The 14,841-nt window shown below is 37.1% G+C and overlaps 1 protein-coding gene across 4 annotated transcripts in view; it reads left to right on the top strand.

The window, feature by feature from the left end:
• Positions 1 to 14,841, top strand: part of LOC113655682 (disks large-associated protein 2) — a 111,765-nt gene that overhangs the window by 66,134 nt on the left and 30,790 nt on the right. The window contains exons 3-7 of one of the 4 annotated variants that reach the window (XM_027166369.2): positions 20 to 234; positions 2,049 to 2,132; positions 2,268 to 2,424; positions 3,886 to 4,105; positions 9,096 to 14,287. In XM_027166369.2, coding sequence (XP_027022170.1) covers positions 20 to 234; positions 2,049 to 2,132; positions 2,268 to 2,424; positions 3,886 to 4,105; positions 9,096 to 9,922 — 1,503 coding nt within the window. In that variant the 3' untranslated portion in view covers positions 9,923 to 14,287. Of the gene's footprint in view, positions 1 to 19; positions 235 to 2,048; positions 2,133 to 2,267; positions 2,425 to 3,812; positions 4,106 to 9,095; positions 14,288 to 14,841 lie in introns of those variants that run through there. The other 3 variants (XM_047801866.1, XM_047801868.1, XM_047801867.1) reach the window with 3 other exon arrangements.

Below are 14,841 nucleotides of genomic sequence, written 5' to 3'. Positions count from 1 at the left end.
TTGTCTTCTCTGTACTCAGGTGCCTCAGGATGAGTGGAGCGGTTACCCTGGAATCGAGAAGGACGAGGAGATCCCATGTCGCCGGATGCGCAGCAGCAGTTACGTGAAAGCCATGGGGGATGATGAGAGTGGTGACTCAGACACCAGTCCCAAAATGTCGCCTCAAAAAGCTGTCCGTCCAGATGCTCTCGTTCTCAAATCCTCCATTCACAGACCTCATATAGACAGCCAAAGGTAGGACTGACACAGATGTTCCTCAGTCCTTTTTTTGACAAGATCAGATTAAGTAGACACGAGTTGCGGAGTCTTTATATGATTATGCTTTCATGTCAAAATCAATTATCTTGCTGTGGCTGCAGATGTACTGTATGATTTGACAAGGCTGGTTTATTTTATTTTTTTTAAGATAAGGGATGCGGACATAAGATGTTATAGAGTAGCCTGAGGAGGCATGTGGTGGTAGCAGTTCCTATCACTTCTATCTGCGCTGAGAGAGATGTCTGATAGCAGTTTGTTCTACAGCCTGGCAGATTTAACATAAATGTGATGGGAAATGCTTTCTGTGAGACATAAACTGCACGTTTAAAAGCACTGGGTTTCTATACAGTAGATGCATATGTGTTATGTGTTATTAGATATGTAACAGGATCTTCAGCCTGTATGTGAATATAGTGTGATGTGTTTTTTATTGTTGCATTTCGGATGGTTGAGTTTGCATTTGTTTCGGTGAGATCTGCACTGGGATTAAAACTGTGCAGTGATGGATGGGTTTGAGTTTTACAGCAAGCAGGCAGACATTGTTTGCTTTAATGCATCTACAGTAGTTGCTGAAAATTGTTGTAGCCACCAATGCATGTGTGACAGACATCCGGTTACATTAAGAAGGCATCTTATATCTTTACTATCTGTAATCTTTGGTGTTACAGTATATTCATTTTCTCATGTATAAAATATCCAAAGTTTGACTAAATACATTAAATGAAGTATAAAAGTTTTTATATTCAGAGAAAAGAATAATGATGTCATCAACATTTATACTTCTTAGCAGTTCTTGCTTCGAGAACTTACAGTTCAGCTTCAGTTTAGCTTCCTGTAGATGGAAGAATCCCTCAAATGTCCGAAACAACAGATTTTGCAAATGTGTGAAACTTCGTCTGTTGAAAGCTTATATAATGGTGCTGCTGACTGGAATGGATCATTATCTATGACCTTGCTGCATGTGTTGAGTGGAGATATTTTTATGAAAGTTTGCAGTCTGGAGGATATTGAAGCCTTGCTAGTAATTTGTCAGCAATGACTCATCTGAATATTCAGTAGATTGGAAGCCTGCTTAAGATGGCAAGAAGCTTTATGGATGAATTCCTGCTTACTGTTTGATGTGCTTCTTAACATGGCATCACAGATACCCTTGCATGTTATGTGTACTTATATTACGTGTGCCTATGACTCATAAATACATAATTGATCATCTAAAATAAGTAAAACGTTTAGTTACTTTGCTTTGTTGCCTTGTAAATACATTTTGAGGATGCACTAGTGTATTATAAAAATGAAAGTGCAGCCTATTATTACAGATGGAGAGAATGTGTTGCACAGTCTGGGTCTGACAGCCTGGGATGTTTTAAACTGAATCACTGCTCAGTACCAAAAATAATTCAGACCAAGCTTTCTAAGATGATGTAGTACAGTCTAATTATCCCCAAATTGGTAAAACATGGATGAATCATCGTAATCGCACTTAAACAGAAGTCTGCTAAAGGTTTTACCCTGATTTTAAAATTTGTGACAAATTTAGCCGATCCTAAACGACGATTGTATGAATTTAGGAGTTGTTAAGGTCAAGTTGTTAGGAGATGTTACTGATTGCAGTTTGATTAAGTCACTAAAAACTCAGCTAAGACACTGCTGTTTGAGTTAAGTATCATAAATGTTGTTTGAGTTCACACTGTTCTATTGTAATATGCCACTGTTTATTTCTCAGACTCTTCACATCTTTTATTAAATAATCTGGTAACTTTTTTTCCTTTTCATGGTATACCATCATACAGATATACTGCATCATCACATTGCTTCAGTCCATGGCTATGTCTGAAAACTCTTTCTGAGATTATGAAAGCTAACTACGGAACTAGGTATCTAAGCTGAGTTACGTGATTAGATGCATTTTTTCTCAAATTGCTGAGCTTTTTCAAAAAAAAAATTAAGAAATCAGGTTGGTGTAATATAGTATCATGGCCTGCAGTTGCCTGCTTGTTCCCTTCATTTAGCCAAGGCTACCACTTGCAAACATCGAGAGATTTGCGCTCCCATCCCGGTGTGTCTCTGGACCCAGCGACCTCCTACCACCCTCCTCAATACCGTTCTCGCAACCAGAGCTACATGCGTGCGGTCAGCACCCTCAGTCAGGCAAGCTGCCTCAGCCAGGTGAGTGTGTGCAGGCTCTCATACATACACACAATTTACATGATGAAGTCAGCAACAGCATTAAAACCTGCAACTTGTGACTTGTTGATTTCACTCAGCAGGCAACAGAAAACACCATATTTTTTATTTATTATTTAAAAAAAAAAAAGATCCATCTGACTGATCCAGATATTCCAATTTGATCCTGATCTTGGGCTTGAAGATTTGCATGTTTTTTCTCTCATGCAAATTAGACCTATTTTTTCAATGTCAATTAGATTAGGCTATTCGTGCCGCTAGATATGGGTGTACAATATGTGTGAATGTGCAAGGTACACTGTGATATGCAAGCGTCCCATCTAGGTTGCATTCCTGCCTCATGCACTCCTTTTCCCAGGCTAGACCTCAGATACACCATGACCCTGACCAGGATAAAGTTCTTAGTAAAGATAATGAACAACTGAATCGATTAAAAAAATCAGTCAATGTTTTTCTTCAATCTCCCTCAGACCTCAGTGAGATCTGTTACAGCAGACAGAATAGTCCATTGCTTGCCTCTCTGAAATTTGTCCCTTTTCTTGTTCACTGTCACATTGTTGACACCGCAGGCACTCAGCAATCCTATGCTTCAAAAATCACAAACATATGAGTGCATAAACTGATAACCAAATCTAGCTTCAACTCTGGACAAAGATTTCAAAACTTTATTCTGGTTAGAACATTTTTAATTCCATTGTAGCATAGGCTGTGCTGTATAGTTGAATTGCATACACTGGATTCTGCACAGTTTATTAGCATTATGCTGATTTATTATCAATTTTTATCAAACTCAATTTGTCTAAGATTAAATCGCGACTATGAACACTAGTTTATTTTTCTTGGATTGGTTTGGCATTTGTATGTTATTGCTCATATTTGTATGAATTAGCAAGCAGGTTGTATGTGGTGATAAACAATATAATTCGATTTGCTAAGGTTACTTTAGAGTTTTTAGACTTTCTTTGGATTTGTAGACTGGATTGTTTCAAAGCTAATAAAATGACTGCATTAGATGGTGTTTAATGGATTCACTTGAATGAAATGAATGTATGAGCCCTGTTGAAGTAGAGACCATTTGTGGATGTTGAATGGAATCAGCGTTTGTGTTATGAGTGGCTTTCAATAACTTCAGGAATAGCTTCTGCTGCTTGTTGTATGTATTTGATCTCTAATCACTTCTTTCTCCCAAGAAGGGTCTTCAGATATGCTTTCCACACACCGCTGACATTTATTCAGTGTACAAATATTGGTTTTGTAATTTCTTACATTCTTGCATTCAATATTTCTAAAGGATTACTGTTGAATTACGACTAAATTTGTCAATTCCATTTTCTCTCCTGCTAACTCTCCTTTGTATTTATTGTGAAAAGGGGAAGAATCAAAGTGAGAAAGAGAAAGGAAGAGGAAAAATTAAGGACTGCTATTCCTGTTTTTGTCTCTCAGGTGAGTGAGACTGAGGTCAATGGCCAGTATGAGTCAGTTTGCGAGTCCGTTTTTAGTGAAGTAGAGTCCCAGGCCATGGAGGCCCTGGACCTTCCTGGCACTTTCCGCACTCGAAGCCACAGTTACCTGCGTGCAATTCAGGCTGGGTATTCCCAAGATGACGACTGCTTGCCTTCAATGACATCCTCCACTGTCACTTCAACTCTCAGATCCACAACAGGTAAACCGCCCCTCGATTCCAAAAAGAGAGAAAGGGGTTTAAGAGCACATATCCATCAATCCGTCCGTACATCCTATAACATACCTACATATGTACAGTGGGGAACCCTTGTGCTTGAGAGATGCTGGGACGTGAATGTTCCTGGTCAAGTCCTGTCCATTTGTGTGTTTGTTCATTTGCTTTGACCTCTTTGTCCTCTAAATGTTCAATGGCAGATGTCTGTGATTGTGTTTTTGCACGACTGATGCATTATCCAATCCATTGATAATGAGAATTAACTCAGGAAGGGCAGTTCACACAGATGGAGGTCCTCACAATGAGGTCCTCACAATCCTAAACACAGCATGCTTCCTTTTTTTCTTCTCAAGTCATGTTTCACAGTTTTGAGAACATGACAGAATAGTTTAGGATGAAGAAATATAGATTTAACAAGATCGGATGAAGACAGGGGACTTAACAATCTACAGGTTAATTCAGTTTCTTAGCTTTGCTATTTAAAAATACAATGGTGTAACCTGCTTCATTTCAGTCCTCTGGTACTGGTTGCACAAAGTAATGCAATAAAAGAATTCCATTATAATTTTATCATTATTATTATTATATCATAAAAATTTCACAGAAGTAATTGAAAGGTTTTGTGCAACATCTGCATAAGTTGTGTCCCTCCATGAGTATCGTCAATGGTTCTTTGTGCAAATAGTGCCACTCCCTGTACACACACTCATTAATGGTGCATCTGTGTACATTCCAAGTATAGCTATGAACCCTATTGAAACACTTTCATTATTTCAATTTTAACTGTGAAATTTTTCTTCTCTGTATAAAAAGGCCTTTTTATGCTTCTTGTTTTTATTCAGTTTGTTTGTTCAATCCAAATGAACTTTGTATCAGATTATCTGTTTATTCCTTTTGATGTGGGTTCCTTTTTTTCCTTCTTTCCCCAATTTATTTTTTTTTTTTCCAAATGGAGTTTGTTTGATTGGATCTTTTATAAATCACCATTGGTCTAATTTGTCAAAAGCATCACAACCAAACAAGTGACTGCAGCAACTGAGGATTAAGGAGAGTTTACCAATCCCACGGTCATACCCTGCTGAAGCGCTTTCACCGTACAACGCCCCCCTCTCAACCTTTAACATGTGTGGAATGAGTCACTTTTATCTGTTTTATTCTGGTATACAACACATATAATTACACAAACCGTGTCCCTGTTTAGCAGCAAATTGCAAAGGGAGCTTTTGAGATATTCAAATGCGTTGATAAGTGGTTTGTATCTACAGTAGTAATGAAATAAAATGTGGCATTTGACAATTGAAAATGGACAGATTTAAAAGAAGGTCCAGTTAGTTCAAATCTTAAAAGATCATAGAAGTCTGAAACTAAGACAGTTCCTCACATTCTTGGCCAGTAACTTGGGTGCAGATTTAATTTTGTTCAAGCTTATCTGTGTTAATCTGATCTGTAACGTCCCATTAGCACCAACTCTGTCCCTCATTGGCAGCAACAAATAAGCAGAAAGCTTTTGGGTGCCTTATAACAATTGACAGTGACGGATATGGTTTACATCTACGATAGTAATCAAATCAAAATTAGGCTTCAACAACTGCCCATCGATAAGTGTGAAAGAATTGAAGATCAAGATAATGTTATCAAGTTCTTGATTTTCCTATAATGTTTGTAGTGCCGCATTGAAGTCATGAGCATTATTAGTTGGAGCTGAAAAGTTTGTGTAAGCCCTCGAATTCAGAGGGAAGGAGAGAAACAGAGCCTCTCCTTTGGTCAGCCAACACTACAAGGAGAACCAGAGGAAAAGAGCAGCAGGAGGGCTGTCACAGGTATTTTACTGCCAACACGCATACATATATCTATATGTGTGTTTTTGCACTGCCTTCTCGACTGATTAGGGACTAGCCTCATGATGGCTGCCATGAATTAACACTAGAATAGGGAAAATAATGATTGTCCCATAACAAGTTGATATAAGCTCTATGACAAATCTCTAAATCCAAGTTTCTTGTACTTGGGGGTAGAAATGGAAATTGTGATTTGTGCTTTTTGGGCCCCTGATTTTGAGTTCATTACCAATTTAAATCGGTTTAATTTAAAAGTGAAACAACTTCTAGTGTATTGTGACTGTTGGCCTTTAAATGCCTTTGAAACAGAAATATCAGTATATTGATGGTGTGGACGTTTTCAGCCATGTAGGACAGTGGGATTGCAGCCTCTCCCTGGTGCAGCCCTTGTATGTCTTGTTTCACGCTCTGTTTACAACCCCACATCTCCACATCGGCTCTACATCAGAGGACCTAATATGTTCAATAGGGTTCATATCTATTACTTGGGCCACTAACTTGTGATTTTTCGATTGCCTTTTCATCTTTTCTGTTGCACAAAAAAAAAACCCTCTTCAAATCTGATGACAGTGTTTAAAAAGATGTTGTACATAATTTAGCATTTAGCAAAAATATTTTGGCAGAATGAACATTATGATTCTATAAATGGTCATTGTGATTATGATGATGATGATGGTGATGATGTTGATGATGATGATGATGATGTTGATGATAATGATGGCAAATGCCAAGGGAACCCTGCTGTCCTTTGGACTGAGGAAAAGATGGAAAGACATTTGGATGATAATGCTTAACAGGAGCGAGAAGGCAGTGTAAACACACAATTCAGAGCCTACAGTATGTGAGTAAAAACAGCCACAGACAACCGATTGCCATCAGTGATACTATACAGCAATGTGACTGTCTGAGTCGTTTATAGAATCACATAGAGGCATTTAAAAATATTTTTGACAGTCAAGCATTTGCTTTGCCTCCACAGGGAACCACCTAAACATGGGGAATTTATTACTGAATGAAACAAATAATGAAAAAAAGGAATCTCCAAAATATTGTACATTAACATTTAATTAATAATTGTTGCTAAACTTATTGTTATTAACACTTGAGCACTGACAGACTGAACAGTCAAAGTTAAATCATGTTACTCAAATACAAGACTCCACAGTCTTAAATGGCTTGGAGCAGCTTGCATGGATCATTTTTAACCTGTTTTAAAAAAAAATGAATGAAACTGATAGAGATACAGGCAAAAAACATTTACTTATTGATTTGTAACTTACAGTACTTAAATAATTACAGCCGATGACAGACATGTCTGTGCAGGGTTTTCACTCACATAATACAGGCATAGTAACCATCCTCTCCAAAAGTATATGAATGGCAAGGCCAGTTCTTCTGTTTTTGCTCTATATTTTAAGTTAAAAATAAATTAACATAAGATAACAGATGAGGATTCCTGCTTGTATTTTCTGTTATTTAGGTGAGGTAAACAACATAGAACATGGCACCTGATGTTTAAAAACTTTTTTAAGTTATCTAACAGGAGGATCTTGCCTGGGTTTGTCCTGTTAGACAATTAATAGATCTGAATGTCTCCTTTTGATTTAAGCAATGTGTTTGACCTTAGCTTTCTCAATAGTTCTTAAAAGCAAAAACGTATACATCAAAATAAAGCCCAGAGGTCTGTACTGTATATGGGAGGAAAGCAATCCATTTGAAGCTGAGAAAAGCAGAGTAAAATGTTCTGAAAAAGAATGAAGCCACTATTATACTAAAAATCATACAATGAACAGGAAGGAAAACCGCAGCAGTTGACAGAAGCATTGTGAAAGCTGTGAAGAAAAATCTTTAAAAAAATAGTCGGTCACTTCACCAACAAACTCAACAGGGCAGAGGTGAAGGTATCACAATCCAGCATTCAAAGAAGACTTTGAGAGCAGAACTATAGAGGCCAAACCATAAGATGCCAAACATTTATCATCAGCAAGAATTAGAAAGACAGTTTGGAAACCAGAAATAGGTCACAAAAATTCTGGAACCAGCATTAACCTCTGACAAAGTGATGGAAAGGCCAAACTAGCCTGCTCATTGTTAAAAACATAAAAGATCATTAAAAACAGTGGAGATAGTGTCATGGTTTGGGCTTCCATGGCTTCTGGAATAATCATTCTTGATGATGGAACTCATGATGGTAGCAGCAAAATCAATTCAAAAGTCGGATTGGGAGGAATTTCATCGTGCAACAACACAGTACCTTCACAACAGATGACTTCATTATAGGGAAAAGTGGAAGGATTGGAACAGTCCATCACCAGAGCATTTCACCTTCTGAAAAGGTATCCATCCATCCATCCATCTATCCATCCATCTAAAACACTTATCCTATGTTTGGGGAATTCTGGAGCTTATGCCAGTGACTTACGCTTATACATGTTTGGGGAATTCTGGAGGTTATGCCAGGGACTTGGGGCACTAGGCAGAGAACACTCTGGAAGGGTGCCATCCCATTGCAGGGCACAATTGTACAGATTCACACACCCATTTACAAAGCCATTCACACACTACAAACAATTTAGAGATTCTGATCAGTCTGACATGCGTGGAACTCCAGGACACCCTTGAAGCAGAGGGAGGACATGCAAACTCATTGAAATCAAATCCTCAACCCTGGAGCTGCAAGGCAAACATACTATAAACACTAAGCCACCATCAACATCCCATCCCTCCACTAACAGATATTACATCTATTACTATCTATTACCATCTGTTCCTATATTTATTATTTACCTAAAAATGGGTTTTGGTTCGGTGGTCTGCTACCAAAGGTGCCAATGTTGTAAGTTGTTTAACACATCTAATGTTATAGATATCTTACAATTATCTGTAAATATCAGGAAATAAAAGCTAAAATTCTGTTCTGTCATCTCATATTCATCATTTGATCTCAAACCCAGATGTTTTCAGTGTATTGCAAAAACAATAGAATTGACCCTGCCATTCCAGTACTTTTAGATGAGCTGTATATTTAAAAACAGGGATACCGCTAATGTTGCAGAATAATCTGATTTTTGGCACTTTTTGCCCAACTCCATAGCTGTTGAATCCTCTGAATGTTCATCTTCAAATTTGTCTTCCAGAGGGCTATGATGCGATGGAAGGCACATCTTTGTTAAATGAGGATATGATAGAAGATGATGACGGTGCTAGCTCCTCAGCTTACCAGGAGCTTGAGCGTTTTGAGAGAGAGAATGCTGCTCGAAGTCATCACAGCACAAGTTCTACTGTAACAGCCATCTCTGTGGCGCCCACTTCTTCTCCACCCATTTACCGTGTTCCTGCCCCAACACCCTCCATTCCTGAACCACATGTTCCTCAGGCCATTCAAGCTTTTAAAGAATCAGCCAACATGGTGGCAGCCTTCAACATGCAATGGAAGGAAGAGATTGCGGCCATGCGGTTTGAGCTGGCCGAACTTCGCCGGGATGTGTGCAACGAGCTCAAGACCTTTAATAGCAACTTTTTTAACTTCACACAGTGCTATAACATGTGGACCTTGTGCAGGGAGGCAGCCACTGGCAGCTCTGCCCAATCAAGTGAACGAGTGTCAGTTGGGATCCAGACTGGCAATAACGTTCCAGTCCGACAAAACACTGTGGATGTCTCAGTCATGTGTCAGCCTGAACCGACACCATTTAAAATTTTTGAAGTGATGAACCCTCCAAGAATTGAGATCACTGAGGGAACACCCGAGGGCCCAACAACCTCTAACAGCCCAACAAGCCCTTCAAGCCCGGTAAGTCCTACCGATATATCAGGTCAAAGACCACTAGGGGAGACCAAGATGGACACCAGCAGGAAGAAGAAAAGTCGTAGTCGACCAGATGGACAAAGAAGCTCCAGTCTGGAACTCTGGTGCAGGAAATACACTAGTGGGCCAATGTCATACCTGTCACTATCATTCTGATTATGCTAATCATGCAATCCAATGAAACTCGGGAATTCGTTTTCCTCTTAACCAACCCTGCAAACAGGGGCAAGGTACTGTTTAAATCTGCACATATTAAGAGCCAGGGTGCAGTCCTTGTCTCTTTGCTCTATGCAGAGATGATTGCTAGCTAGGCATTTTTTTACACTGAGATCAGGAGAAGATGCCACACTGGTGAATGTTAGGTTAGCTAAACCATCACAGAGTAATCCATTTTGCTGCATTTTTTTTCTTCATACATGTATATGTCTCCACAGATTTGACCCAAGAATGTGGCAAGCAATGCAAGGAATGTCATCTTCATCCAACTGTCTTCGTAATGCTCCGTCATTAACCACTAAGCTTCTCAATTGACTAAAGTATACACATGCTGCCCTTCTACAATGACATCCCGATGATGTGATCTAATCAAATTTGAGTTCACTAAAACTGGCTTATTTAGCGTGTGAATGTTTAATCATGAAAACACAATTTAATTGCTCTCAAATTTATTGATTTAGGTTCAATGCTTTTGTTTTAATTAATAATGTTTGGACAGGTTAAACATCCTAAATGATGTCCATCAGAGTGCCATCAGGATTTTTTTGTACACTACAGCACTTTGCCACTGTGGCATTGAAGTTACTGTGGATGATCTTAGGTCATAAATCATAAACGATATATGGTTGGGAGTTACTTTAGCACATGATACTTTAAACATCAAAATAAATGCTTCCCTCACCCTAGGCCTTTTGCTATAAACCTAAAGCTAAGCAAAATATGAAAGATTACAGTAGATTTAGAGTTGGGATTAAAGTATGTCTACAGAGTGGATAGGCTTTTACTGATGGTTGCAAATTTACTGCCCATATCCTAATTCCTAACCCAGTTAGTTCAGTTTGCAATCTGAGCATCTGTCAATTATCTGTGGGTTAATCCAAATTAAATGGGACCAAATTTTTTTTTTTTTTTTTTTTTTTGCCAGACCATACAACTTACAACTTATATAAACTTATATGTAATTGGAACTAGAACTAGAAATTATTACAGATGTCAATTATATTTTTTACTTTATAAAAGAGTATGATTTATTCAAAATGAAATGTAGAGATGTCTATGAAAGTTATTTCAAACTTCCCAATACCTTTATGTTGGGTATAAAATGCACAGATATACTTTATATTGTGCAAGCAAGACATGTGCACAACCCCATATACACCTACTGGAGTTATACTGTGAATCCTCTACATAATATTTCTATAAATTCATTCAAAAAGAGAAACTTATTTATAGTATACAAATAAACAGTGAACTTAAATTTATAATAACTATGAGAACATTCCTTAACATAAAATATATTTCTATATTTTTTGGCTGTTTTGTTTTATGTATATGTCTAAAGTAAAGATTTTAATGGTATATTATTTTGTCAAGGGAAAATCATTGTCATGCCAAAGTAGTCCTGGAGAAGAAGGTTTTCAAGCTGTTTCCTCAAAAGCAGCTTTGTTGACTGCAGACACTTAGTTTGTTAGCACATGATCTTTTGGGGTACAGTAAAGTGTCTGTCTTACAAACGTGCATGTTTCACAATCCAGCATTCAGTGCTTATTATTGTCTGTTTCTTGCTGTTAAGTGCAACAACGTTTAGGCTTTGAGTTAAGCAGAGTGCACACTATACAATTTTAACCCTGATTTCTTTGTCTCTCTGATGTCTTACTGTACATTTCCGCTGTGACTGCTGTCGCCAGAACTGAGCAGTTCAGTGATGCAATTTTCTCAGTTTGCAAGCTGTTGCAGGTGCTCTGATATTTTCAAGCATGTTGGACATTCTTGATAATGAATCATGTAGCTTAATCACTGCTGCAAAACATCCAATAAGCCAATTTTCAAGCAGAACTCAAATTTGTCTTCTGATATGCGCAGCAGCTATCTGAATCCAGTTTATCATGTATATACTATTTGTGTGAGAGGATAAGGGCAAAATACAAGCACAATATTATTCTATTCGAATTTAGAAATATGGCTTGTCACACCCAAATGGAAGCAAAAATAAAACAAACCTGACATGATTCCTGGTGGTACCCAGTGTGAACAGGCTACCAGTTGGTCCTTTTAGCATAATAAACAATCCTCGCTCTCAGCGTCTCTCCATCCAATCCTTCCACAACATTTTCCCATATTCTCTTTTTCTGGATTCTGTACTTTTCAACTTTTCAGAAACAGCCACCACAGCCAAAGTCACAAATGCTGCTTTTTACTTATCTCAGAAGCTGGAAGTAGGAGCTCAGAATTATGCAATTTTTGACCTCTGTGCAATTAAGCTACGAAATGAGAAAAACATGGACACCACCATGTTCATCTTATGTTAGCAAAAATCTAGCAAATGTGATGTATAGTTCAGTGACTAAACAATTTGTATAGTTATTGTTATAGATTTAAGAAGTGACTTTGTCTGTATGTTGATTGACCTAAAGCATATATAAATATATATAGAAAATCCGTATGATAGTAAAGAAGTGCTACTTTGTTTACGATAGATGGTGTGAGTAGTCATGTTGATTTGATGTCATGTGCTCAACTTTGGGAGCAGGTGAGGAGTCCTTCCAGAACTTCCTGGAAGGAATTCCACAGGGTTTTCTTTGTTCTTTCCTAGTCGGAGATCAGAAATTCTGAGTTATGATAGACAGCTCTTATGTTTATTTTTTTGCAGGATTGCAGGATTTGGAGCTTCAGGATCAGACATTTGTATGAACCTCATCTGCATGGTGTAGTGTCCACAGCCCTACATCCATAAAATAATTGATCACAAGTGATTCAATTCATGTATTTGTAAAATTGTGTAGTGTGCACCTGGCTTAAGTCTTTTGACCTGGGATGTAGCAAAGAATTGTAATTAAGGCCCATCACTTTAAATTACACCAACTGGAAGCATTCCGTACCAAAAAGCCCAAATATTTTACTTTATTGAGTAATTAGCTCACTAAAAATGCTCTGACGAAGCAGATTATAAACATCGCTGTTGCTGTTATATAACCTATCAGTGTATACTCCATATTTCCCCATGCATTAATAATGAAATCACACCTGAAGACACAACCGTTCAGTGCTGTTATAGATATTAAATTAAAATTCAGAAATCTTTTTTTAAATGGAAACACAACATTAGACACACACATTTAAAAACTAATATAAAGTACAGAAGCGATGTGGACATAAACTCCATACATATATGCAACTGCAACAACAACAAACATCATTGCCATTTTAACAAAAGACCAATTCAGTCTACAAATTTGATGCATACAAACACTTGATTGAATCATGATTTATTTCTGTAGACGTTATTTGTCCTTGTGGTTGTTCCTGCTGTTTTTAGCTTACTGTCATTAATGATTCAGTTTTCACCACTTGAGCACCTAATATTTTTTGAAAATCATGAAATAAATTAATCATAACTTTGGAACTTTAAGCTGCCGTTGTGCCATTTTTTTATATGAGAGAATAACTTAATTAGATACAACAACAACAACATCACGATGTGTGTTAATTGTCATTTGAGTATTAATATTTGTTTCATTTCATGAATTGTTAAAACTATTTAGTCTTATGGGTTTTTTTTGTTTTTCATAGCATTGTACTAGAAATTGAACGTTAATGTGAGAAAGAAAATAAGGTTTTAATAAGGTGTTTCAGTGGTGCTCTAACAGTCTCAGGAACTGTGCTGGAGTGATGATTATCATTACAATATTTCCTCAGTTGGTGTTTTGATGATGCTGGATTTGAGCATTGTCTAACTCACTACTCCAGAAGATGTCAGTCTTGTTGGTTTGATTGTGAAGGCTAAACATATTACATATACATTACTGTACATGATACTGTATGTGTATGAGTATGAAATGTTAGTGTGTACACTGCTGACACTATTATATAGGAAAGAGGAGGAAGGCCTACAATGATGCTAACTGGTTATACCATTAGGTGAATCTAATGAAATGTCATGTATTATTAAACAGAACTTATCAGCTTTAAAGTTTGGCTTAAACAATGATAATGTGAACAGTAACAGAAAGTGGCCCTCAACTAATGTTAACTGTTAATTGCTGAGTAAATAGATGGAGTTGTATTTAAGTCAAATGATTAATTACAAGTTCCTGTTGTAGGTAACAGCTAAGGAATATGATTGGAATATTTAGTATTCAAAGCGTCACAAGAATACTTTGCTCTGTGGACCACCAAAAAATCATTATAAATTTCAAAATTAAAACCTAAATGTATGTTCTGTAATGATGTGCTGTGTGTCATGAACCTCATTTAAGGTTTAAAACTTCAAGACGATGTTTGAAAATGCTGCACAGGTTTTTGTAATGAATGTAACTTTTATTTAAGTAATTAATATTTGTTGTTTTTGTTGTATTTATTTCTTTATACTATTTATATTTTCATTAATGACTATTTTATCAAAAATAACATTTTAATAAAAATAGACATTAATCAAATATTCTTTAAGAACAAGAAAAGCTACAGACTGTGATGTTTATCCAATCTTTAACTGTCCAGGTTTGTCATCTACTGTAGCTCAGATTCGTTTTCTTGTTCTGCTTTTGTCTCCTGCTTTTTATCTGCCTTAAGGTTTGACTTCTTATGTGTTCTGAGTTACTTTTCTGCTCACTATGTTTGTAAAGTGTGAATATTTAGGTTACTGTAGCCTTCTAGTCATCTTATACCAGTCTGGTCATTCTCCTCTGACCTCTCAACAACAGGGTTTTTCCACCTATACAACTGCTGCCCACTGGGTACTGTCTGTTTGTCTATCTATCTATCTATCTATCTATCTATCTATCTATCTATCTATCTATCTATCTATCTATCTATCTATCTATCTATCTATCTATCTATCTGTCTGTCTGTCTGTCTGTCTG

The sequence above is a fragment of the Tachysurus fulvidraco genome, chromosome 16 (assembly GCF_022655615.1).
Source record: "Tachysurus fulvidraco isolate hzauxx_2018 chromosome 16, HZAU_PFXX_2.0, whole genome shotgun sequence".
NCBI classification, from domain to species: Eukaryota; Metazoa; Chordata; class Actinopteri; order Siluriformes; family Bagridae; genus Tachysurus; species Tachysurus fulvidraco.
This window is presented reverse-complemented; position numbering and strand designations above follow the sequence as displayed.